Raw genomic sequence first — 23,882 nt, 5'->3', positions numbered from 1 at the left:
CACATTCCACAAAGGAACAAAAACGTCCAGTACTGCTGAAGAAAGAACCTCAACTATTACATACAAAGTGCGTAGAAAAGACCTTATGAGATATTCAGGCCATATTTATTTTAGTATTTTCCAATAACTGACAAGGAAGGCATAATTTATAAATATCTCACATCCATTATTTTTTTTTTTTACCCAGAAGTCAAAATTTAGTGTTTTACTAATCAAGTGAGTTCCAATCTGTACTACTTAAAGCGAAGTCACATGGCATCAAAATGAAACCGGTGTGCTTCTTGTCGTTTTTCTCTGTCGTCTGCTTTCTGAAAGAGAATTTTAGAGTGGTTTAAGTGCAAGAAAATATTAAGACTCCTGTAATATACGTAACAGGTATGATTTTTTTTTTTTTTTTTTTTTTTTTTTTTTTTTTTTTTTGGTTTTTCGAGACAGGGTCTCTCTGTGTAGCCTTGGTCGTCCTGGACTCACTTTGTAGACCAGGCTGGCCTCGAACTCACAGCGATCCGCCTACCTCTGCCTCCCGAGTGCTGGGATTAAAGGCGTGCGCCACCACGCCCGGCCTCACAGGTATGATTTTTATAATGTAATAATATAAAATATTTTCATAGATCCAGTAGGTATTTTATAATTAAGGACATATTAATAGAATTTGAAAATCATACACACACACACTTACATTATTATCATTTATAATCTACTTCAAAGTGAGAGCGAACAGAATCACTTTTAACACTGATGGCAACAGACCAACCTAAACTAATTATACAAGATGATTATTTTTTAGTTAACCTATTGATTTAGCAGATATCTATTGGCTGTCTTCTCCAAGTAAGATAGAGGGATTGAAAAGCATTTTAGATTTTGTCCTTCAAGAATCTGAAGCCTAGAAAGGACAAAGAAGCAATCGTACTGTGTATTAGGGCTGGCCCTGATGATGTTACTTTTGAGAGCTTGCTTTTGGGCTGAGTGAGGAAAGGGCTTTAAAATAGTGATGGGAATGGAAGAAGGGAGTTTCAGCACGAGGAAGCCTGCTGGGTGTGGAAGGGGGCGGGACATATGCAAGGAAATGGAGGACACAAGACAGCAGGGCATATGGTGGAGTGACATGGAAGGAGTCCGAGGCCCGGGTGAGGAACACTTACATGTTCTTAAGACAGTGGACAGTCACCTGAGGGAGTAGGAGGGGGACACGGCCAAGGCTCATTCCATGGTGAGTGTAGTGGGTCTACTGCATAGGAGGTGGAGAGGCTGAAGTCAGAGACCAGCCACGACCTTAGATCCTGAAGGGCTGAGGTACAGAAGTGCCGGTAGGAAGGCAGAGGAGGCAGCCGCAGCGGTTCTCAGGAAGGTAAGAATCAGTAAGTGGCTGACTAATATTGCAGGTGAATAAGAGAGGGGAGAGAGGAAGCTTTAGAATATCGGCTTTGAGCTAAGTAACCTTGGTAGAGATCACCGTAGGAACTGGAAATGGAGAACGAAAAAACAGCAGCAGCCAGCAGAGGGGGAAAAGCTGGCTACAGAGACAGAGGAACCAGAGTGGCAGGGGCTAGGGTGCACGTGGCGCAGCAGGCAGGGTGTAGCCGCTGCCCCACAGCTGCTGTATTCCCACATTCATGCCACAGTCACATCTCCTGATAAGATGAGGAACTTAACTTCCTTTCACAGGCTGAGGGATATAGAGAATTTTGGAGTATGTTGCTTTTAGATAAAGTATGGAGCCATTCTACAATCTTGAAATTAATTGAATATATAATTTTTGGTTATTATGTTGAGTGATCTTCTGAGTGACAAATTTACTAATATTAGAATAATCAACATGTTTTTCTCTTCATTAAGTTAAAAGAGTAGCCAAGATAGATAAAATAGTAATTTTAGTTAGCAAAACATGATTCTGGTAGACATGGCAGCCCAAAGGAGGGGGAACCGCACTCCTTTGTGACACAGAAGCCTTTTTGGAGGGCACTGTTGAAGCCTACTGGCTCGGTGTTTGATATTATTTCCTTTTCTTCTTTGTGTGGAGCTAGGGATTGAACCTGTGCCCTCAAACACTGAGTTATATCCCAGCTCCTCAGTTTTGAAGAGCAACACAGTACAATAATAAATTAACCAAAGTTTTCACTGAAAAACAAACCTTTTCCTGCCAATGTAAAATGGCAATTATTGCCAAGATGAAAATGCAGACCCCAATGAGTGCTACCGCAGTCAGGAGGACGATGTTACTTGGTGTAAGATACAATTTGGCACTCCAGCTGCAGAAAAAAACAGAACAATTAAAATAGTAAATTTAGCATAATAGCAAGGCTGAATTGAGATCAGAAAGCAGAGCAGTTTATGAAAGTTCATTTGTTAAGCCATTCCTTCATTCTTTCATCTAAAAAAAAAGCAATTAAATTTAGGTAATTTGGAGAATATTGATGATCCTAAATTGTTCATGGTTTTCTTAAGACTGAACTACAATTTTCCTTTTCATGTATGGTTTTGGGGATTAAACCCATGGCCTCATGTGTGCAGGGTCAACACTTTACAATTGCAGTATACTCACATCTCCCTGAAGTAGAATTGTTGAAGAGATAGTTAATATGCATTTATTTTTGAGTTTTATCTTCAGAATTAACTTACCAATAGTACTTTAGAAAAGAAAAAATGTGATCTGTTGAGTTTGAAACTTTCAACTCTAAAAGGCCATATGCTGCACTAGGACTACAGTACCTTAGCTTTTGACTCCTGCCCACACATGTAACTAAAACAATCATGTGTCTGAGTGGGGGCTTACTGTTGGCTGTGTAGAACCTGTGCCACTTCTGGGTTATAGTGGATGCTTTAAATTACATAATAACTTGTATGTTGAGGCTTCTAACGTCACTCTGCCTCTCTGTTAATGTCAATATATAGACAACACCATCAGCATAATTAGGTCTCTCTTAAAACACTACACATAATGCAGCACGGCCTAAGCTGGGTCTTTATTGCTAACTGTGGGCAGTTGTGCACACAGAGCTTCTTGTTCTCCTCGGAAACGGGAAAGGACTGTGTTCTCATTTTAAAAGATTAACAAGGGCAAGATCATTCTAATGAACAGCAAGTAGGTATTGATTTATTTTGACATAATTAAAATTTATTGATCCATATGTTAGTCTTTAAGTCAGTAAATCTCAGAATACATCTCAAACAAAAATCAATTAGGGTTTTTATTATGTACATAAATTTGAAAAGGACATTTCTTTGGAAAGAGCAAAAGAAACATAAAAAATGTTCTGATTATGGAAGAAAGCTATGGCAGAACTTTTCAGAAATTCAGATGAATAAACCTTAAGAAAATGAGTATTGTTAAGTACCTTACAATAGAAAACAAAACTCTTTTGCTGCTTTTTGAGACAGGGTCTTGCTTTACAGCACGATGTATTATTGAGGTTGCCATCCTCCTGCCTCAGCCTCTTGAGGTTACACACGTGAGCCACTATGCTCAGAATAAGACCAATTTTTAAGAAGCCATAAACTCTTTTTACTTGTTTACTCTGTGGGTGTGTATGTGTTCATGTGTGCACGCATGCTACACACACACACACACACACTGTACATACGAGTGCCTACAGAGGCCAGAAGAGGGACTCCAATCCCTTGTAGTTGGGGTTGCAGGTGGTTGAGTCACCTGCGGTGAGTGCTGGGGACTGAACTCAGGTCCCTGCAGGAGCAGCAAGCACTCTTTACCATGGACCTATCTCTTCAGCCTCTAAAACTACTTTTCAGGGTTTTTTTCTTGAGTTTTTTAGTTCTATTTTTTTAAAAATAGATTTTTTTCAAAGATGAGGATATTTGCCATTTTGGTTAAATGAAAATAAAACATCAATCTTCAGGTGCCTACCCATGAGATTCCTCATATAATCTGTCAGAGATAAACATATATGAACACACACATATTTTCTTTTAAAGAAACCATGACATGTATTTCTGCATGCTCCTTCTCCTTCGCTGTCGCACACTGGTGTGGTTGGCCCCCACTCTTTTCAGTACTGTATCCCTAGAGCTTCTCTGCTCCTCATTCAGGTTTTATAGTTTGTTCTCAACTCAAGGTGGAGAAAACATACAACACTGGATCATAAAAACAAACAAATAGAAGAGAAAAAAGAAATCAGGGCCAGGCATGGTAGTTCCAGGTCCTCAGGAGGCTGAAGTGGGGGGAATTTCTGGAGCCCTGGAGTTTCAGATGAGTCTAGGCAACATGGTGAGACTCTATCACAAAACCAAAATGAAACCTCAATCCAATCCAACCCTCATTCAGGAAATAACTATTTTTATTAGTGTCATCTTATATATGCAGTAATGTGTTGGCCACTTAGTTGTCTAGCAGGGTGGGTAAACCTAGTGTATAACATTTATTAGCTTTCATGGGGTAAAGGCTTTAATGAATAAAGACAGAAAGGTGGACACAGTCAGCTCATGAGGTGGCAAGCACTGTTCTAGTGCTCCGTGGGACGCAGGCCATGTAACATTTAATAACAAAACAGACTAGAGCAAGGAGAATGGCTCCTGGGAGAAGGCTTGCCTGGCATGCAATGGGCTCAACTCCCTGCACTGCAAAAAACAAAAACAAAAACACAACAACCGCCCCAAAACCACAAAACAAAACCTAGTAATTACAACTAGTGAAAATTACACAAATGCAGTATGTATAAATTACTAATTAAGCTGCCTTTGTCCTCATAAGAATGAATTTATTCCTTATGAAACATCAGGGCAAGTCTGTTTAATAATCTGAAATTGACTAAGTAAATTAAGTGTTGGGCACTCAGGGGAACAGCGCAGGCAATAAATATGAGAGTTTATCAGAGCACGCCTGGGTATCTACTAAATTAAGTTCAGACACGGAAGGGGATTATTGTTACCTCCGAGGGACATCGTGAGGGTACGGAATGACGATCAGCTGGGAGTTTGGGATGATTGCTGTCCACTCTTGTTTTCTTATAGACTGAAAACAGAATTTAAGAACACTTAAAAGACAATACATATAAAAATTAGTTTAAATATTGAAGAAAGGAAAAATAAACCCCAAACTCTCAAGTATTTTGAGATTTTGAAAGGTAAGGAGGATTATATTTGTGTGTTGTGAATTTATTCACTCAACAAACAATGGGTAATTTTTGCAGACATTATTCAAAATGCTACATGTAAGTACTGATTGGAGGAGCTAAAATTCAAGCCAGAAGATGGACAAACAAATGACACTATTCTATGTATCTTATGTATATATGTGTAAGTACAATAATGCTACTTCTATGTTAACACATATTATGCTGTTGAGTAATAAAAAGTATTAAGAAATAGCACATAAAAGTATAAGAAGCCATGAAGTTTAATGGGAAAGAAATGGAAAAACTATTATCAAATCATGGTACACTTGAAGATAAGCTTAGACCGGTTGCTATGAGTCAGTTTTTCAATTATAAAGGCTATTAAATATGTGAATTCACATTGAAATTAAACTGTATTCAAATTATTGGATTTAAATGTTTCAGTGGCATTGAAGCAGACAACAAATAAAATGTTTACTTGCCTTCTCTCCAGATGGACGGGGAATACCAACAAAAAGATGGTCCAGGAAATTGGCACTTCGGCCTAATCCAAGTACATTGTAAGGTAGCTGAAGAGCTAAGTGTGCTGACTGGCTGAGCTGTCCAGCTAGATTTATGAAGACAATCAATCAATCAAACAAACAAAAATACTTTTGGAAACACTCACCAAGTCTTAAAATCATAAAATGTTAAATTCAGGTAGAAAATGTGAAATGAACATTCAGTTAAATAATATTAATGGTTAATGGTTTACAAAAACTGCTTTGAGATACAATTCCTGTACTATAAATAATATACATTTATAACATTTAGTGAAGTGGTTTTGAGAATATCCTAAGAGTTTACCTCAGTGAGCACAATGGAATTTTAAGATATTTTAATCACTTGAAAAACTCAAGACCCAAAGCTGGTCCTCTTGCCAGCAGGGCTGCACTTCCAGCTGTAGGCAGCTCCTCTGATTTGCCTCCTCTCTTCTCTATGAGGCTACCTCTTCTCAAGACCCCATAGGATACAGTTATATACTATGTGGTCTTTGTAGCTAGCTTCTTTCACATCACATGCTGTCATGGCTCATGCTATAGCGTGTTTCTGTACTGCATCAACTGACAAAGAGCATGATATATACTACATTTTGTTTTATTAATTAATTTCATTAATGGGCTTTTGGGTAACTTCCACTTTTGTCTAAATTTTTTTTGTATTTACCAGACCTATTCCAAAATAGGCAACATAAATACTCTTTGATGTTCCCAACATGAAGAAATCATAAATGTTTGAAGTGTTAGATATGCCAGTTACCTCAATCTTATTATTATACATTAGATAAAGGCACTGAAACATCATATTGTATCCAATAATATGTACAGTTAAATTATGATATATCAATTAAATGTTGTGTAAAAAATCTGTTCCGTTTCATACTCATGCAAGCAATTATATGAAGTTCAAAAACTTCCACATCCTAGAATGCTTCCAGTCGCCAATTTGATGGCTGGGAGCAGCCTTTCATCAGAGTTTAACCTGCATTCCCTATTAACAAATGATGCTGAACTTCTTTCCAGTACCTGCTGCTCATCCGTGTATCTTCTTATTTCTGTAAATGCAGTAGTTATCTCTTGTGTCAGTCTGGACCTTTGTCTTTCCTGATCAGTGTAGCTAAAGGCTTGCTAGTTTTAATATGTCTGAAAACCACCCTTTGGCGTGCTGCTTCTCTGCACTCTCTACACAGTTGTTTCCCGTATTCTGCGTAGGCGCAGTCGTTTTATGTTTCCCACGTTTCTCAAGGTGAGAGATTACAATGCTCATTTCAGACAGTGCTTTCCACTGGGTCTCTAGAGCAGGCCGGTACAGAACTCCCTATGCAGTCAGGGTTATCTCGCACTTCCTGCCTCCACCTACAGAGTTCTGGGACTAGCGGCATAAGCCACTGACCAGGCTTCAGAGGTGCTAGGCATCAAGCCCGGGCCCATGCGTGGCACAGCATGCTGAACATACAGCTCCCGGCGGAACTGTATTCCTACCCTTGTTTTTATTTTTTCTATTTTACTTAGTGTAACTTATTCATATTATATCCAGTTCCCATCCTCCCTCCCTCTTCTGCCCTAGTCCCCTCCCCTAGACCTCTGACAGGGGTGGAGCGGCTCTCTTCCCTCACTGTCTGACCACAGCCTATCAGGTCTCATCTGTATAACCTGCATCCCCTTCCTCAGTGTGCCCACAAGGCCACCCCACCTAGGAGAAGTGAGCAAACTGCAGGCATTTGGAGCAGTACATTTTCCTGTCAGATCTTAGCTGCATTCTAAGGATTTTGATAAGTTGCATTTTTTTCTGTTCACATTTACTTCAGTGTATTTTCTAATTTCTTTGATTTTTCTTCAATTATTTAGTTGGAGCGTGTTGTTTATTTTCATGTATTTACATATTTATAAAATGTTCTTAATGATTTAAAAAGTATTTACTTATTTTACGCATCCGTGCCTGTGGCTGAGTGTATGTATGTATACCACATGCATATGGATGCTTTCAGGGGCCAGAACAGGGTGTAAGATCCCCTGGAACTGAAGTAACAGGCGGCTGCGAGCTGCCTACTGTGGGTGCCGGGAACCGAACCCTGGTCTTCTGCAGAAGCATCAAGTGCTGTTGAATACTCAGCCGCACTGTCAGCTCCCTCTCACTGGTTTTTAATGTGGTTAGAGGACACACTTGTTATGATTTCAGTCCTTTCAGCTTTACTGAGTTTTGTTCCATGACAGTACATGGCCTATCTGGGAAAATGCTCTATGTGTACTGGAGAAACATTGCATATTCTAGGTGCACTGTTCTATGCATTTCTGTTAGGTATTTACATCTTTAATTGATTAACTGCTTAGTTGTTGACCAATTTTGAAAGACAAGTATCAAAGTCCTTGCCAGTCAGTCATCAATCAATCAATCATTTGTCAATTTGTGAATCTCAATGTGTCACTATTGTTACACTGGAACTTGAGGGCTCACATGACCTTCCACCGTAGCCTCTGGAGCAGGGGACCACGGGCAAATGTGACACGTGACTATGCCTGGCTCCAGTCATTTATTGTTGAGTTATCCACCTTCTACTTCTAGTCTGCATTAATTTTGTGGCTCTGTTGTTAAATGCTGTATCTTTGTATGGACTCACATTGAAAAAAACATTATTATCCATCATCATCACCATCATCATCATCATCACCATCATCATCACCATCGCTGTTATGTGTGTTAGTGCTCGCCATTAAGTTCACAGGACCACCTGCAGCAGTCATGTGGGTCCTAGGGTTCAATCAGGTTGTTGGGCTTGGCGGCAAGCACTTTTATGCACTGAGTCATCTCACCAGACCATGGACTTACCTTTTCCTTTCTTTTTTTTTAAATATATACTTTTATTTTATTACACATGTATAAAACAAACTACATACAGCAGGGAGAACCATGTGACAATCATGAGAATACTGAGTTCTATATATGTTACAATCAGTGACTTGGCCATCTGCATTCGTCTCATTTGAAGTGAGTGTTTTTCCTGTCTTGTTGGGTCTAGATTTCCGAATAAGATTCGATATCTATTTTATCTCAACTTAAGTTCTATTTTATCTATTTTATCTATAATATCTATTTTATCTATAATATCTATTTTATCTCAGCTTAACTTCTTTATCTTGATCTAAAACGATCTTGTCCGCTAACCAGCTAAACTTGGTTACAGAACTATATTATCTTGTCTTCAACGCCCCTCAGAGACTTGAGAAGGAATAAATCTTAAATTCCTGAGTGAACCAGCAATGTGGGTTAGCAGTTTCCAAAATGTACAAATTGACTTAAGACAGTTTACTGCCTGACCAGTCACCCAATACACTTTATAACGCTGGAGCCTCATCTTCAGCTTTCTGGCCTAATATTTCTGCCAGACTTGTTCACAGGGCAGGAACTACTGAGGACTTGCTTACCCTGACTTGGCAGAGTGCGGCCATCGACTCTGCCTGCAGCTAAGTTGCCCACTTTTAGGCAGATTCTGTTAGTGGCGGAACGAGAACATTTTGTCTAATGGTTATTTTGCCACCTTTAAAGCTATGTCCATAAGAAGGCTCTTTGATGCTCATCATCTTCTTTGAGGTCGGCTGGGTGTTGTCAGGAGTTAACTTGTCTTGTTGTCGAAGAAATTTAGGACTGTAAGAACAACTTTAAATGCCATATTCTGTGTGTCTCTGAGGCTTTTGGAGACCTTATTCAACTATTTTACCTCATATATCGATAGTCATAGCTATCTGTTAGACTTAGGATATATATTCTTGTGTTAAAATCTGCCAGTTATTTGACATGCCTATGTTTTGTATCAATATATTAAATTCTATAGCAATGACTTAGACGGAACCTTCATTATAAGTAGCAGTTAAGGCCTTGAGTTAAGGAGAAGGTTCAATCACCTAGCTTTTGTTCTATCCTCCCTCTATGTTCCTAAATCTCCCTTTCTTTCTTTTCAGCTCCCATCTCCTTGCCTACGTATGCAAGATAAAGGCAAAGAGAGACGTTCTTGTGTTTCCCCTAATTTTTTCTCTGTGTAATACCAATAATGACTTATGACCACCTCCCAATGAGAATAAGCATTTGTAGATCAGGCAAGCAAACAGCAACCTATACAACCCCTCCCCCCGCCCCACCGAGGGAATGGGGCATCGTTCTCTTAAGGTTTCTTTGGTCTTACCTTTTCATCATTCCTAGTAACCCTTACTGTCTTTTAATGTCTAGAGACTCTCCTATAGACATAGTAACTTTGTTACAGTCTGACACAATCTTTTGCTGGAGTGCTTCTTTCATTTACTTTTAAAATAATTACTAATAACAGAATTTATGTCTGTGTCCACATAGGTCCACAGAAGATAGTGTCAGCTCTCCAGGGACTGTAGTTATAGACACTGTTGGCTACCATGTGGGTGCTGGGAATCCAGGGACTGTAGTTATAGACACTGTGGGCTACCATGTGGGTGCTGGGAATGGAACTTGGATCCTCTGCAAGAACAAGTGCTTTTAACCACTGAGCCATATCTCCAGCACGCCACTGTTTGTTTTTAATATATTTTGAGTGCCACTATCTTAGTGATTGCCCTGGGTATTTCAATTAACAGCATAGAAAAAATTAGTTTGGATTAATACTAATCTAATTCAACATTCATACAGAGATTTACTTTAGTATAATTGTTGATCTGATTTGTATAGATTTAAGTTGCTGTCTAGTAACCACAGCTCAGTATTAATGGGCATCTATTTAGTGTTCAGGAGTTCTGTTACTGTGATTAATCCTGTTTGATTTAGCTGAGCATTTATGTGTGAAGGATAGTGTTGCCAGTCATTGATTGGTAGTTTCCCTTTCAGAATGTATAATGTATTGTCCACTGCCTTCTTGCCTAAACATGATGTGATGGGTCACTTCTCTTTTGCTGTTTTCAAGCATATTTCTTGAGAGTTGATAAGCCTGATATGGGCCTTTGATTTGAGGTCTGCTGATCTTTTTAGATGTGCATATTAACATGTCATAACATTTGGGTGGCTTCCGCAATGACTTACACATTATTTCTGCTTTTCTTTCCTTGCTTTTTCATCCTAAAATTCCAATTATCAATATGTTTGGTATGCTTGCTGGTGCTGCCATGGGTCTCTGAGATGGTCACTTTGCTTATTTAAGTACTGGATACTTGCAATTGGTGTATATTCCAGTGTCTAGATTATTTTGCTAGCTCAATTACATCACAGAGCTGTTTCTTAATGTTTTCAAATCCTGTACTTTCCAACTACATAATTTCTACTTGATTTTCTTCTTGGTAGGTTTGAGGACTGAACTGAAGGACTCAGGTATGCTAGGGTAGTTCACTATTACCGAGTGGCAGCCCTATTTCTATTTTATTTAAAAATGGTTGTACTTATTTATACTTTTTAACTTAGTAGATTTCCTTGACTCTAGTTTCTTTTAAGACTTTGACTACAGAGATAGTTGATTTATAGTGTCTATTTGGCCCCTTAGGCACATTTTCTTTTTTGGTGTGTGCTCTCCACCCCAATGTTAGTTGTTTTTGCCATTTCTGTTGTTTGTTTAGTGACTGCATTTGGTATTGCTTTTGCTGTGACAAAACCACTTAAGGAAATAGGAGCATAGCTGGGCTCACGGCTGAAGGACAGTCCACTGCAGTGCTGTGCGGCATGAAATGGCTGGTTTCATTTTGCAAGTCACTGCTGCCCAGCTGGCTTCCTCCTTTCCCCTTTATTCAGTTCCTGGGGACAGTGCTGCCACAGTCAGCTCTCTTTGGAAATGCCCTCCAAGATAGCCTGGAGGTGTGAATGGGAGGGTGTTTCTAGAGAGAGACTTAAGTGAGGAGGGAGGACCCACCCAGACTGTCAGCACCACTACCACTATCCAACACTGGTCCCATCGGCTGAAAAAAAAAAAAAAGACGAAAGCAAACAGCATCATCATCATCTCTCTCTGCTCCGACTGGGTACGATGTGCTAGCTCCTCACGCTCTCACCACCACTGCTGAGAGATGTGGTTCTCATCATGATGGAGTGTTGCCCTCAAACTGTGAGCCAAAAGCAGCCCTCCTTTCAGCTGCTTCTTGCCTGGTATTTTGTCACATCAGTGACACAGGCTGGGGCTAGCATGAAGGCGAAAAGCTCATTCTCTTATCTGAAATGTTTATTCTTTTATTACTGCTGCTCAGTGCATTGACACATTTTCTTATATTGAGCAGCGTTTGCCTTCTTGACCATATCCTACTCACCCATTCTGGAAAGTCCTTCTATGCTATAGGATTTGACTTGCTAGTATTTTGCTGAAGATTTGACAAAACCAGTTCTCTAATCTTTTCCATGTGGTATCTTGTGCTGGGCATGGCTATAATGTTGGCCTTACAGAATGTGGTATCGTGTGCTGGGCATGGCGATAATGTTGGCCTTACAGAATGTGGTATCTTGTGCTGGGCATGGCGATAATGTGGCCTTACAGAATGTGGATCGTGTGCTGGGCATGGCGATAATGTTGGCCTTACAGAATGTGGTATCATGTGCTGGGCATGGCGATAATGTTGGCCTTACAGAATGTGGTATCTTGTGCTGGGCATGGCGATAATGTTGGCCTTACAGAATGTGGTATTGTGTGCTGGGCATGGCGATAATGTTGGCCTTACAGAATGTGGTATCGTGTGCTGGGCATGGCGATAATGTGGCCTTACAGAATGTGGTATCGTGTGCTGGGCATGGCGATAATGTTGGCCTTACAGAATGTGGTATCGTGTGCTGGGCATGGCGATAATGTTGGCCTTACAGGATGTGGTATCGTGTGCTGGGCATGGCGATAATGTGGCCTTACAGAATGTGGTACGATGTGTGAGGAGGAGTGGCACTAAGTCTTATTTAAATAGTTAAATTCACTAATGAAGTAATTTGGTACTTGCTTATGTTTTTATTGTTTATTAGTATATGTATTTATTGGGAGGGGGACAAGCAAGATATTTTAAATTACTCATTTAATCTCTTAACTTGTACTATTGAGACTTATCTATTCTTTCTCTTCCTCCTCCTTTTTAAAGAAAAGGTTTTACTATGTAGGCCTGGCTGCCCTAGAACTCAGACTCAGACCCAGAGACCCATCTCCTATGTTCTAAGTGCTGGGATTAAAGGCAAGTTGTTTGGAATGATGGTCTCATTATGTATTATTGAATTAGGCCAGCTTCCCAAGTGTTGGGATTACAGATGCACCACAACGTATCTGATATGCCTGTTTCTTTTTGATCAGTGTACTATCTTCCCATTACTATAATAAACACATTAGATAACCAACTTGAGTGACAAAAGATTTATTTCAGCTCACAGTTTCGGAGAGCCCAGATCCACAGCTGTCTAGCAGAACTGCCATTGGACCTATGTGGAGTCAGTGCCTCATCACACTGGGGTATCTGTAGGAAGCAAAGCTGTGCACTCTCTGCTAGGGAATGGGAAGAGCTAGAAAGAGACCTGGTCCTCTTTGAGGATGTGCCCCACAGCGTCCTAGAACTTCCCACCCAGTCTCATTTCTGAAAAACTCTTTGATGTTTCCAAACAGCCCCATGGGGTGGGGATCGGTCTTTGACAGTGAGCCTCTGGGACACATTCCAGATGTAAAGAGTAGCCATCACTCTGGGCATCGGGAATTTCTAGGAAGTGTCTAGTCTAGCTTGCTACAGTTGCCACAGCATTCCCTACGTGTAACTCTGTGAACTCAGTGGGAACGCTCTTTCTGATCTTTCTTCTTCTCCTCACCTACTTTTTATTCTCCTTCCCTCTTCCTCTTGTTGTTCTGAGTCAAGATCTCCCCGAATTGTCCATGTTGGCCTCAAATTCTTGGGCGCAAGTGAGTAGCAGGGGCTACAGATGCTGGTCCCGTGCTTGGCTTTCTTCTGTCTTTTGCTTATCCTGTCTAGTTAAATAGTGGTCAGCTTTATTGAACTTTTCAAATAAACAACTTTTTATTCTTGTGATTATTTTATTTTCTTCCTGTGAATCAGTCATGCAAAGTAGTGGCTAGAGTCCTTCAATTCTCAGAAAGAACATGTAAAACATATTATATGAAGTTTTGTATTGGCTTAATAATGAATTTTAAAAATCTGTTTTTTCCCCACAAAATTTAGTTCAAGATTTTTTTCCATTGTCCTTTCTTTCTGTTTTTGTTATTGTTGTTGTTTTTTGTTTTGTTTTGTTTTGTTTTTTGAGACAGGGTTTCTCTGTGTAGCCTTGGCTGTCCTGGACTTGCTTTGTAGACCAGGCTGGCCTTGAACTCCCAATGATCCGCCTGCCTCTGCCTTCTGAGTGCTGGGATTAAAGGTGTGTGCCACCACGCCCGGCCTTTTCCCCCCAATTTTCATTGGTCATAAGAACATCTGGTAATCCTTTTTGACTGCAGTGACACACAAAGGACCCCAGATTTACCTGTGGCCCCAGTGACATAGGCCAGCTCCTAACACCTCAGAGGGTAATTCGTCATTGCTGCTGACACTATTATTGTACTGGTATCTAGGAGACATCAGAATACAGACTATTGCACTACATACTTGTTCCATTTCAAATTACTGCAACTTTTCTCTTTGCTTTTTGTCATGCCAGTAACCCTACAGTTACAGTGCTCTCTACCTCACCGTCTATATTCAGTTGACTAAGGAACAAAATAAGAATCTATAATTTACATCACATTCAAATCCAAGAGCTTGTTTCTGCCTCCACTGCTGCTATGTTGCTCAAATCACCACTCTTTTGCTGAAACAACTTTAATATCCATTTCCTGCTGTAAGTGTTCCATCCCTTGAATGTACTATTTTGCATTATTTTACTCAGAGCATAAGCTATGCCATCTAGTTTACACTCCCGCCCACACCTGCCTTTGACTTCAGTTTCATACCGGCCCCCATTCGCTGTGCTCCAACACAGAAGGCCCTGTACTGTTCCTTGGGCATTCAAGGGATGCTTATACTTAAGAGGCTTTTTCTTTGCCTGAAATGTTCTTCCAAATATAATTATGTGTCAAACTCCTTTACCTTCTTTGAATCTCTATTTAAATGATACTGTCTCAGGAAGGCCCAATCTGATTATTGCACATAAATGACTCATGTCTGCCTTACTTTGGCAGTATCTATCCCTCATTTTTTGGTTCACTTTTCCCAACACCTGCACCCTATGAGATAACTGCTTCTTAGCCTTACAGCTTACATTCATTCCATTTTCAGGATTTCCACAAGAGCATTTTAGTTTGTTCTATTCACTTCTATATTCTAATAGCTTAGAATAGGCCTGGTCTTGTCATTTATAAACATGTAGTTCTTAAGTGAATAAATGTATCAGGACTAAGACTTGTAATATATTCCAAATAAAATATGTAAGTGGAACAGCAGAAAAATACAATACCATTTTATAGCACGTTAATAGAAGTAAATATACTCTACCTAAAGATAAAGTATTCATGATGAAACATGGAGGAAATTAGAAAAACGGATGGAGAAGGGTGAGATGTTTAAAATAGTCACAGAGAATCACATTATTTTATATTTACCGAAAATTACATATAGTACATAGGGGGTTGTGGGGGGGGAGATAGAGATAGATAGATAGATATAGAGAGATGTGTCACTTGGGGTATTAGTATTCTCTACAGGAGTCTCAGAGCATAAGAAATCTTTTGAATTGTTGGTCAGGGGTGTCCAGTAGATTAAAAAGCAATGCAGGTGTCCTTGGTTTCCCTCTCAGAATTTGAAGGTAAGTCTCTATTGCTAAAGACATCATGCACTTTGGACACAGGTCTTGGAGGAATTGAACTGTATCTGACCCCAAAACCTCCTCCTTGAACTTACAAAGACTAGAAAGTGCTATGCAATCTGCCAGGGGTGGAAAGAAACCCATAGTCCTTCCCAGCTGTGACAACTATGAATCAAATAATGACCAGCATGGGAAGACACCCTAAGAAGCAATAGTGGCACTTGTATCTTCACAGTAATCAAAAAGTATCTAATTGGACTTAGGGGCCATCCAGCAAGAAGGAAGTCATGTCTGGTACTCTAGACCTAGCCAAATACCCTTGGGTAGTGAGGTCATGGTTCTTAGAGGAAAACTCACTACTGCCATTTTCCTAAACCAGTAAACACCAATTGACATGCCAGCATGGATGGGGAATATCTCAGAAGGCTATCCTCAGATGATGAGCTACAGGCAATTAATGGCTCCTGAGAGAGGAAGATTAGTCATCCCCATAGTTGAGCCCCCCAAACTGGTTTATCCAACATCAACTGGTTAGTTCTAAAACAACAACAACAACAAAATAAAACAAAACCCCACATATAAATGACATTAAATGGACTTAGAACGTTGCAATTATATGTTTGTTTCTATTTCTCCATATAAGTAACAACATATTTTAGTTACTTTTCTATTGTGATAAAACACCATGTCCAAGGAAACTTAGAAAAAAAGTGTTTAATTGGGCTTCTAGTTTCAGAGAGGTAGAGTCTATGATAGCAGACCAAAAGCACGGTATTAGGAACAGTTGAAAGCTCACACCTGATCCATAAGCAGAAGACTGAGAGCACACTGGGAGTGATATGAGTCTTCTGGAACCTCACAGCCCACCCCTAGTGACACACCTCCTTCAACAAGGCCACACCTCCTCATCTTTCCCAAACAGTTCCAAGAACTGTGAAATATTCAAATATATGAGCCTGGGGGGAGGGAGGGTGTCATTCTTATTTAAACAATAATAATTAAAAAAGAAGAGCACGGGAGGGGTTGGAGGGAAGAATAGGAGGGAGGAAATGATGTAATTAAATTTTAATTTAAAATAAATTAGAAAATTGGAAGAACTCGTAATTTTGTGCAACCTATAATGAATATTTGATATGCGATATCTGATATACAACCCTGCGGAAGGGTCCTTTCACCTCCAAACGGCTTGTGACCCATGGGTTGAGAACTGCTGATCTACCAGAATTCAAGTGACTATGTTTTTCAAAGACTGAATTAGAGCCTGCATTTATAAAACAGTTCAACAACGATTCAAGCAACAGTTTGCTTACATACTGTGTAGGCAAAAATTAAGTTTTAAGACTTGATTTGTTCTTATTCTCCAGGACACCATATTGAAAGGCAATATTAACTGGTTAATATCTTTTAAGCTGTTTATATTGTTAAAATAAGTACGAAGGCTGTACAGGAGATACATTTGAACAATTTCTATACTGTTTTGAGTACAGAAAGCCATTAAAGCCTGCCATTTAGATGTGACTAATCATATAGTTCTAGATCTGACACATACTTGTAAATTTTTTGAAATATTAAGATGCAAAATTGAAACAATGTTGATATAAGTGGAAGGAAAAGAAGAAAGGGAAAATATATTAATGGATGGGAAAGTCTCCAAAAATTTTTATTTCTTGGTATGTTAATCTCTTTGTGGATATGTTTAATTTAGGTCAAAAGAACACTGAATTGTTTTTCCCTGGAAGACTTTATAAACTCAGGAATTTTCACTTAACACAACTGGTTTACCTCTGGTGTGGCCTGGGCTTAAAAAAAGTAACCTCTTTTAAAAACAGATGAGAAAGACACATATACCTATCTAATGTTTTCTGTTCCTTTGAAAGAGAAAACTTTTACTCTGAGAAGTATTTGCTAATCTCCAATAAAAAATCCTGAACATTAAGTGATGCTGACATAAGTTAAAACGGAGGCAAAGACCCAGAGTGGCAACTTTATTCCCAGTGCTAGGAAGGCAGGGCAGGCCAGTCTCTGAGTTTCCAACCAGCCTGATCTACATGGAAGTTCAGGCCAGCTGAAGCCGCATACTTAGAACCTGCCCCAAGATAACACACAAAGGAGGCAAAAGACACCAAACAGAACAGGAAACAGAACTAACCAAGATGCTCTCATCAACTGATGAATGGATAAAGAAAAAGGAAACCATGAAATCTGAGGGTAAATGAATGACCTGGAAACAGTGAGTGTGGTCGCCCAGGTACCGGAAGACCTGTTCTTTCCCTTGTCCCATCTTCTGGTCTTTTTGTTTTATATGCTTAAGCTAGAGTACATGTAGAAACCAGGAAGCCACATAGGCCACTGGGGATGGGTGCATTAAGGGAGGGGGATAGGGAAATGCAGGTAAGATAGGAGTAGGGAGGGGACGGGGAACAGGGAAATGATGGGGTGGCGTAATCATAGTACAGTGTCCATGGAAAAACCGTATGGAAACTTAAGATCTCCAACCCAAGACAAATTTATAGAGTGGATAGCAGAGCCCAGGTGACATGAGAGAACTTGGGTTAAATGTTTAACGGGGTTGGTGTGGAACCATACACCTCCAGCACTCAGGAGGCACAGACCAGCCTGATCTACACAGCGAGCCTGTCTCAAACAAGACAAAACAAACCACCCCAGTCCCAAACCCAATCAATATCTTTAATGGGAATAGTGGATTGGGGAGAAGAGAGAGTAGGGTGTGCATTACTTAAAACTCAAGATATATGAAGAAGTCTTAAAGAAATCCACTAGTTTGCAAGCTAACTAAAAAATAAATAATAAATAGCAGATGCATTCTACATGGGTGAACAACACTGCTTCTAGAAGATTTGAGTTATTAGATGAAAATCCCAGTGTTAGGCACAGGATACCTCCCTACAGGTTAGTGGTCAGGGTGGCACCCAGAATAGAGAAGCTATTGCTCTTGGCTACCCACCATAACCAGATAGTAATAACTCATTTCTAAGACTCCATCACTATGGATGCAGGATATAGAGAAACCCGCTTTAAACCAATGTAACCGGTAACTTACATAGTACAAAAAAGTATTACACAGGCTGCCAGGGAAGAAAAGACATCAGTGGCTATATCCTGTGCTGGACCCTGTACACATCAATACTGATCTGCCTGGCATGATGTGTCCTCTGGTGCAACAATAGCATGATGCTGCAGGAGTAACCAATTGCTTTCTGACTGGGTATGAGGTGGAACTCATGCCTAGTACTAAACATGGTCAAAAGTCCATGACTAGGAAAGGCACAGGCCCTAGAGTGGAATCTACTATTATTGTTTTGCTAACTGGTCATGCTGTTAAGCTGCCTTCTAAATATTAATGTTTATAATCACAGAGTGCTCTGATTCACAACTGTTAGAATGTTGAGAATAATAAATGGGAGTGCCCAGTTGTGCATGGGTTATCTGTACCAACATCCCCCAACTCAAAGCTTAGGGAACATCAAAGAAGAGGGAACAAAAGCATGCAAGAGTTGGTGGATGGGGAGGAGAGTTGTGGAATGCTGACTTCTAAACATGGCATGGCTGTTGCACACATCCACCCTCAGCAGCTGTGGTTACCTACACAGGATTATGTCAGCCAAGATTCTATATGGATGAGGCTCTCAAGTCCCACTCCTAGGGGAGGAACTATTAGCAGCTGATGGCTGCTGAGGAATGGAAAAGCACCCTCCTTGAGGACATGGCCACTTGTAGGCTGTCTATGTGGGCAGCTGTGACTAGACTCAGGAGCTCATTAATAACATAAAACAGGACAGAAGTCGGGAGGGAGATGAAGTGAGAGTCCCTATGGTAAGTTAGGAGTTAGATATCAAGATATATTGTATAGCTGTATGAAACAAAAAATATCATTTTAAAAAGCTGGACTCTACCCACAAATAGAAATGAATCATTGAAATCAAGTTATGAAATATATGTATTTGTTTCTAATTTATATAAATCACCTCTAAAATGAAAAATTAAGAATTCTGTGTAACATTGTGGACTAGAAAGTCGGTGAAGGAGCCAGAGTAAGAAAGAAAAACTAAGACTTGATTTAAAAAACCCGAGGATTCACAAGGAAAGAGAAAGGATGCCCCACCAACGGAGCAAAGATGGAGTTGGGTGATACAGAGCAGCAAGCCATACATGGCTATAATGCTGTGCTCGCTGGCAGCAGGAGGGGACGCAGAAGCTGCTTCTGAAGGCAGCTTGTTTTCTTCCTGTCTGCTGACACCACAGACTGAGCATTCGCGAGTAGGTTGCTCAAGGAGAACCCTCCAGCCAGGCAGTGGTGGCACACACCTGTAATCCTAGCACTCGGGAGACAGAGGCAGACAGATCACTGTGAGTTCAAGGCCAGCCTAGTCTACAGAGTGAGTGCAGGACAGCCAGGGCTACACAGAGAAACCTTGTCTTGGAAAACAAAACAACAACAACAAACAAAACAAAACAACATAACACTTCCCAATTGAGATGTCCAAACCCACCCAACACCTGCAGAGACTAGAACAGCTGGGAAGAAGCAAGGCAACATGACTCCTCCATTTATGGAACTCAAGATACTGAAGTAGGAAAGAGGCCAGGGGAAGACTTCAAACGTTTTCCTGTAAAAATGATCCATGACCTGAAAGAGGAGACAGACAATCATAATGAAGTCATCTTAACCTGTTTCTTTTTGATTGGTGCATTTTCTTCCCACTATGATAATACAAAGAAACAAACACAAAAACACTGGGAGCTGAGGATGCAGGTCAAATGGCAAAGTCCTTTTCCAGCAGGCTCAAAGCCCTACATTCAACCCCCAGCGCCACAATAAAACTCATGCCACTAATCCCAGCACTTGGGAAGTGGAGGCAGAAGGATCAGAAGTTCAGGCTACCTTCCTTTGCTGAATGTGAGGTCAGCAATCAAAGAGGGGGAGGAGGAAGCAGCAGCAGCAGCAGCAGCAACAGAGAACAACAAAACAATGACAAGCATGACTACAGTGCCCAAGAACCCTTGGATCAAGAAACCAAACCTGAGTATATGAGAGAGCTGAGTACTGACAACATAGAATGTATTCAATGAAATGACAGAAGAAAATTTACCAAATTGAGATGAAACAAACAAACAAACAAACAAACAAACTGTTTAGACATAGATATGTAAAACCCCAAATATAAATGACCAGAGCGAATCTTGCTAAACCTCTGACACTAATAGGAAAAAATTATAGAACAATCTAATCAGACAGAGAAACAGCCAACCAAACTAGGAATTAGTAATCTATCCATAACTTTAAATTATTATTCACCTCAATTCAGCAATAAAAAGACAAGTGACAGACTGGACTAAAGAACCAGCACAACACCTCACTGATAAAGATGCCAAAAGAGGGGCTGGAGAGATGGCTCAGAGGTTAAGAGCACTAACTGCTATTACAGAGGTCCTGCGTTCGATTCCCAGCAACCACATGGTGGCTCACAACCATCACTAATGTGATCTGATGCCCTCTTCTGGCCTGAAGGTGTACGTGCAGGCAGCGCACTATAAACAAAATAATAGGTAAATAAATCTTAAAAAAAAAAAAAAAGATGCCAAAGACCAAGGGCCAAAGGCTTGGAATCAATCTGTTATGGGAAGGGAGGCCAGAAACATGCTGTCCCTGCTGTTCTGATCAAAGCAAAAGTAGAAAATACAAAGCAACCACTATATCATTATAAAGAGAAAAAAACAACTCATCATGAAGAGATAATTAAGCTATATTATATATAGCATACACACACACACACACACACACACACACACACAGAGAGAGAGAGACAGACAGACAGACAGACAGACAGACAGAGACAGAGAGAGAGAGACAGAGACATACACTTTATATGAGACATAAACTAAACATTCTCAGCATCTCTCCAACTATCTTTAAAATAAATGACATTATAGACAAACCAAATCTTACCAAAAATGGAAGGCTCAAAATACTCTATTTTATCAGTTAATAGTGCAATAAAATCAGAAACCAGTATCAAGAAAAACTACAAAACCCACACTTCTGGGTGACCAGTGGGTTGTTGAGGAAATTAGGGAATAAATTAACACCACCACCACCAATGAATCAAATAAACCCGAGAGAGAGAGAGAGAGAGAGAGAGAGAGAGAGAGAGAGAGAGAGAGAGAGAGAGAGAGAGAAGAGAGCGTGCGCTAAGATAGGTCAAAGGAGAAAGTTTATAGTTATGAGTTTACATTTAAAAAAATTAGATCTCCACCTAAAGATGCACTGTAAAGGCTTAGGAAATTAAAACAACGTAAAAGCACTACATGGCACAGAATTATAAAGGTCAGAGGAGAAGTCAGTGAAACAGAGACATAAGAACATATAGAACTGATAGAGTATCAGTGATGATGACTTTGAAACCCTTGGGTAAACTTGTCAAAGACCCAAATTAAAATTAGAGATAAAACAAGGCAGAGCCAGTGACTATAGATTCTAATAATTCCAGAGAATCATTAGGAAATACGCTGAAAATTTATACTGCACAAAAAATGTTTAGAAGAAATGGATAAAATTTTAGACATTGTGATGGTTTTTTTTGGTTGTCAACTTGACCACATCTAGAATTAACTAAAACTGAAGCACTTGGGTACACCTGTGAAAGATTTTTTTTTTTTAAATTAAGTCACTTGAAGTGGGAAGATCCACTTTTAATCTGGAGCACACCTGCTGGCAGCCTTTATAAAGGAAAGGAAGAAGGAAGCGCTCACTCTGCTTGCTCTTGTTGGCAAGTCCACTCCTTCACTGGGATTAGATCACACTTCTTTGGGATTCTGGTGTGTACTGAAGACCAGCTGAGGCATCCAGCCTCATGGACAGATCAACTACTGGATTCTTGGACTTTCTGTTGGTAGACAGCCACTGTTGGGCTAGCTGGACCATAGCCTGTAAGTCATTCTAATAAACCCCATATATACGGAACAGAACTGATAGAATAAACACATCCATTCTTGGGAACCCTGACCAACACAGACATAAATGACTTACACAATTAAATCTTGAGATTATAAACCGATCCAGAACAATCAATGAGACTGAAGTAGCAATAAAAGTCTCTCAATAAACAAAAGCTCAGGCCAGAGAGAGTTACCACCAAATTCTACCAAATCTTATATAATACCTAAGAACACACACCCCTGCTGGGTTCATTTACTGTTGCTCACATGTTTTGGGGGCTAACATTGAATAATTAGGGGCCATCCTGTCCCAGCAGTCATTAATTACCTGCAGTTCTTCATCTAGAGTTGAAGCCTTGTGAGATTTCTGCCATCCATGTATTAGATAAAGTTCCGTGAACACTTGGTGGAGTTGATTTCCAGTTTAAGAGTGAGGCTAGCTATTTTCAGACTTAGCAGTGTTGAGGCACAGGGATGGAGAAGTGATGGGGAGTAGAAAGATGAGAAAGGCCTGGGACATGGGGATGGCCTAGATATGCCAGACACCAAGATGGACACGTGTAGCATGCGTACAGGGAACAGAAAGGAATGGGGGGCGGGGGAGGAATTTGGGGTTCAATTCTCAGTCAAGAGGAACGCACTCAGATACGAACTGAGATTTGCATTAGAAAGATTAGTTCCCACAACTAAGCTGTTAGGATATTTCAATATCCTGAATGTTAATCTCTGATATTGGAGATTAAATGGCAACTTTTACAGTGACCTAGTCCAGAGGCTGTGGGAACATGAGAAAAGACAGATCCATGATTTGGTCAGGACACAGGCTAGGCTAGGAGCTATGGGCACGTGCTATGTAGGCACAGTGAACAAGTCTGTACAATGATGCTTTGCTTTGCCTCTGATTCTGCTGTCTGTATTGAACTGTATGTTTACTGTGACATTTGTAATGCACAATGAGTAAGAGTAAAACACACAGTCTGCCTCAGGTAGAGCCAGAGTGAAACCTCAGATGCCTGTGAGTCAGACAATGAGCAACACAATTCAGTTAGTAACTTCCCTTGTTTTAAGTGTTTTTAAATTTATTTGATTACTTCATGTAACTGTAATACTATGTTTCTAATAAATTTAAGATAAAGGTTAAAATAAAGGACTAGTTTGTACCTATATTACCCCGCTGCACTTCAGTTAAGTTCTGTTTATGAGAAGCGATTCTTTATATTGTATTACTTATAATTAACCACAGTCAAGAACAACCTCATGCTTACTTGTATGAATGCTCCCTATTTTCAGGCAGTTCTATACGTCATTATGTCTATGAGTTCCAACCTTTACTGTAGCACATGGTTGCTTTGCATGGTACACTGACACCAGCCACTTCCTGAACTACTACTACAACAAGGAACATACAGCAGTGTTACTGAGCAGAGAGAGATGTGATCAGATTTCCTCACAGTAAACATACATAGCACACAGTAGAGGAATGGTTACAAGTGTAGATAATAACATATTGCTAGCACAGACTCCTGAGTACACGAGCAATACTCCTCTTCTCACTGCCCGCTCCCAAGC

At 40.1% G+C, this 23,882-nt stretch overlaps 1 protein-coding gene across 1 annotated transcript in view; it reads right to left on the bottom strand.

The window, feature by feature from the left end:
- Nucleotides 1-23,882, bottom strand: part of ITFG1 (integrin alpha FG-GAP repeat containing 1) — a 136,606-nt gene that overhangs the window by 1,038 nt on the left and 111,686 nt on the right. The window contains exons 15-18 of the mRNA XM_084756010.1: nt 5,555-5,679; nt 4,887-4,969; nt 2,135-2,252; nt 1-308 (exon numbers count right to left, since the gene is read on the bottom strand). The exon at nt 1-308 is cut by the window's left edge and continues 1,038 nt beyond it. Coding sequence (XP_084612136.1) covers nt 249-308; nt 2,135-2,252; nt 4,887-4,969; nt 5,555-5,679 — 386 coding nt within the window. The 3' untranslated portion in view covers nt 1-248. The remainder of the gene's footprint in view (nt 309-2,134; nt 2,253-4,886; nt 4,970-5,554; nt 5,680-23,882) is intronic.

The sequence above is a fragment of the Acomys minous genome, assembly GCF_964271855.1.
Source record: "Acomys minous genome assembly, chromosome: 14".
NCBI classification, from domain to species: domain Eukaryota; kingdom Metazoa; phylum Chordata; class Mammalia; order Rodentia; family Muridae; genus Acomys; species Acomys minous.
The sequence above is the reverse complement of the archived record's forward strand: the minus strand, read 5'-3'. Positions and strand labels throughout refer to the sequence as shown.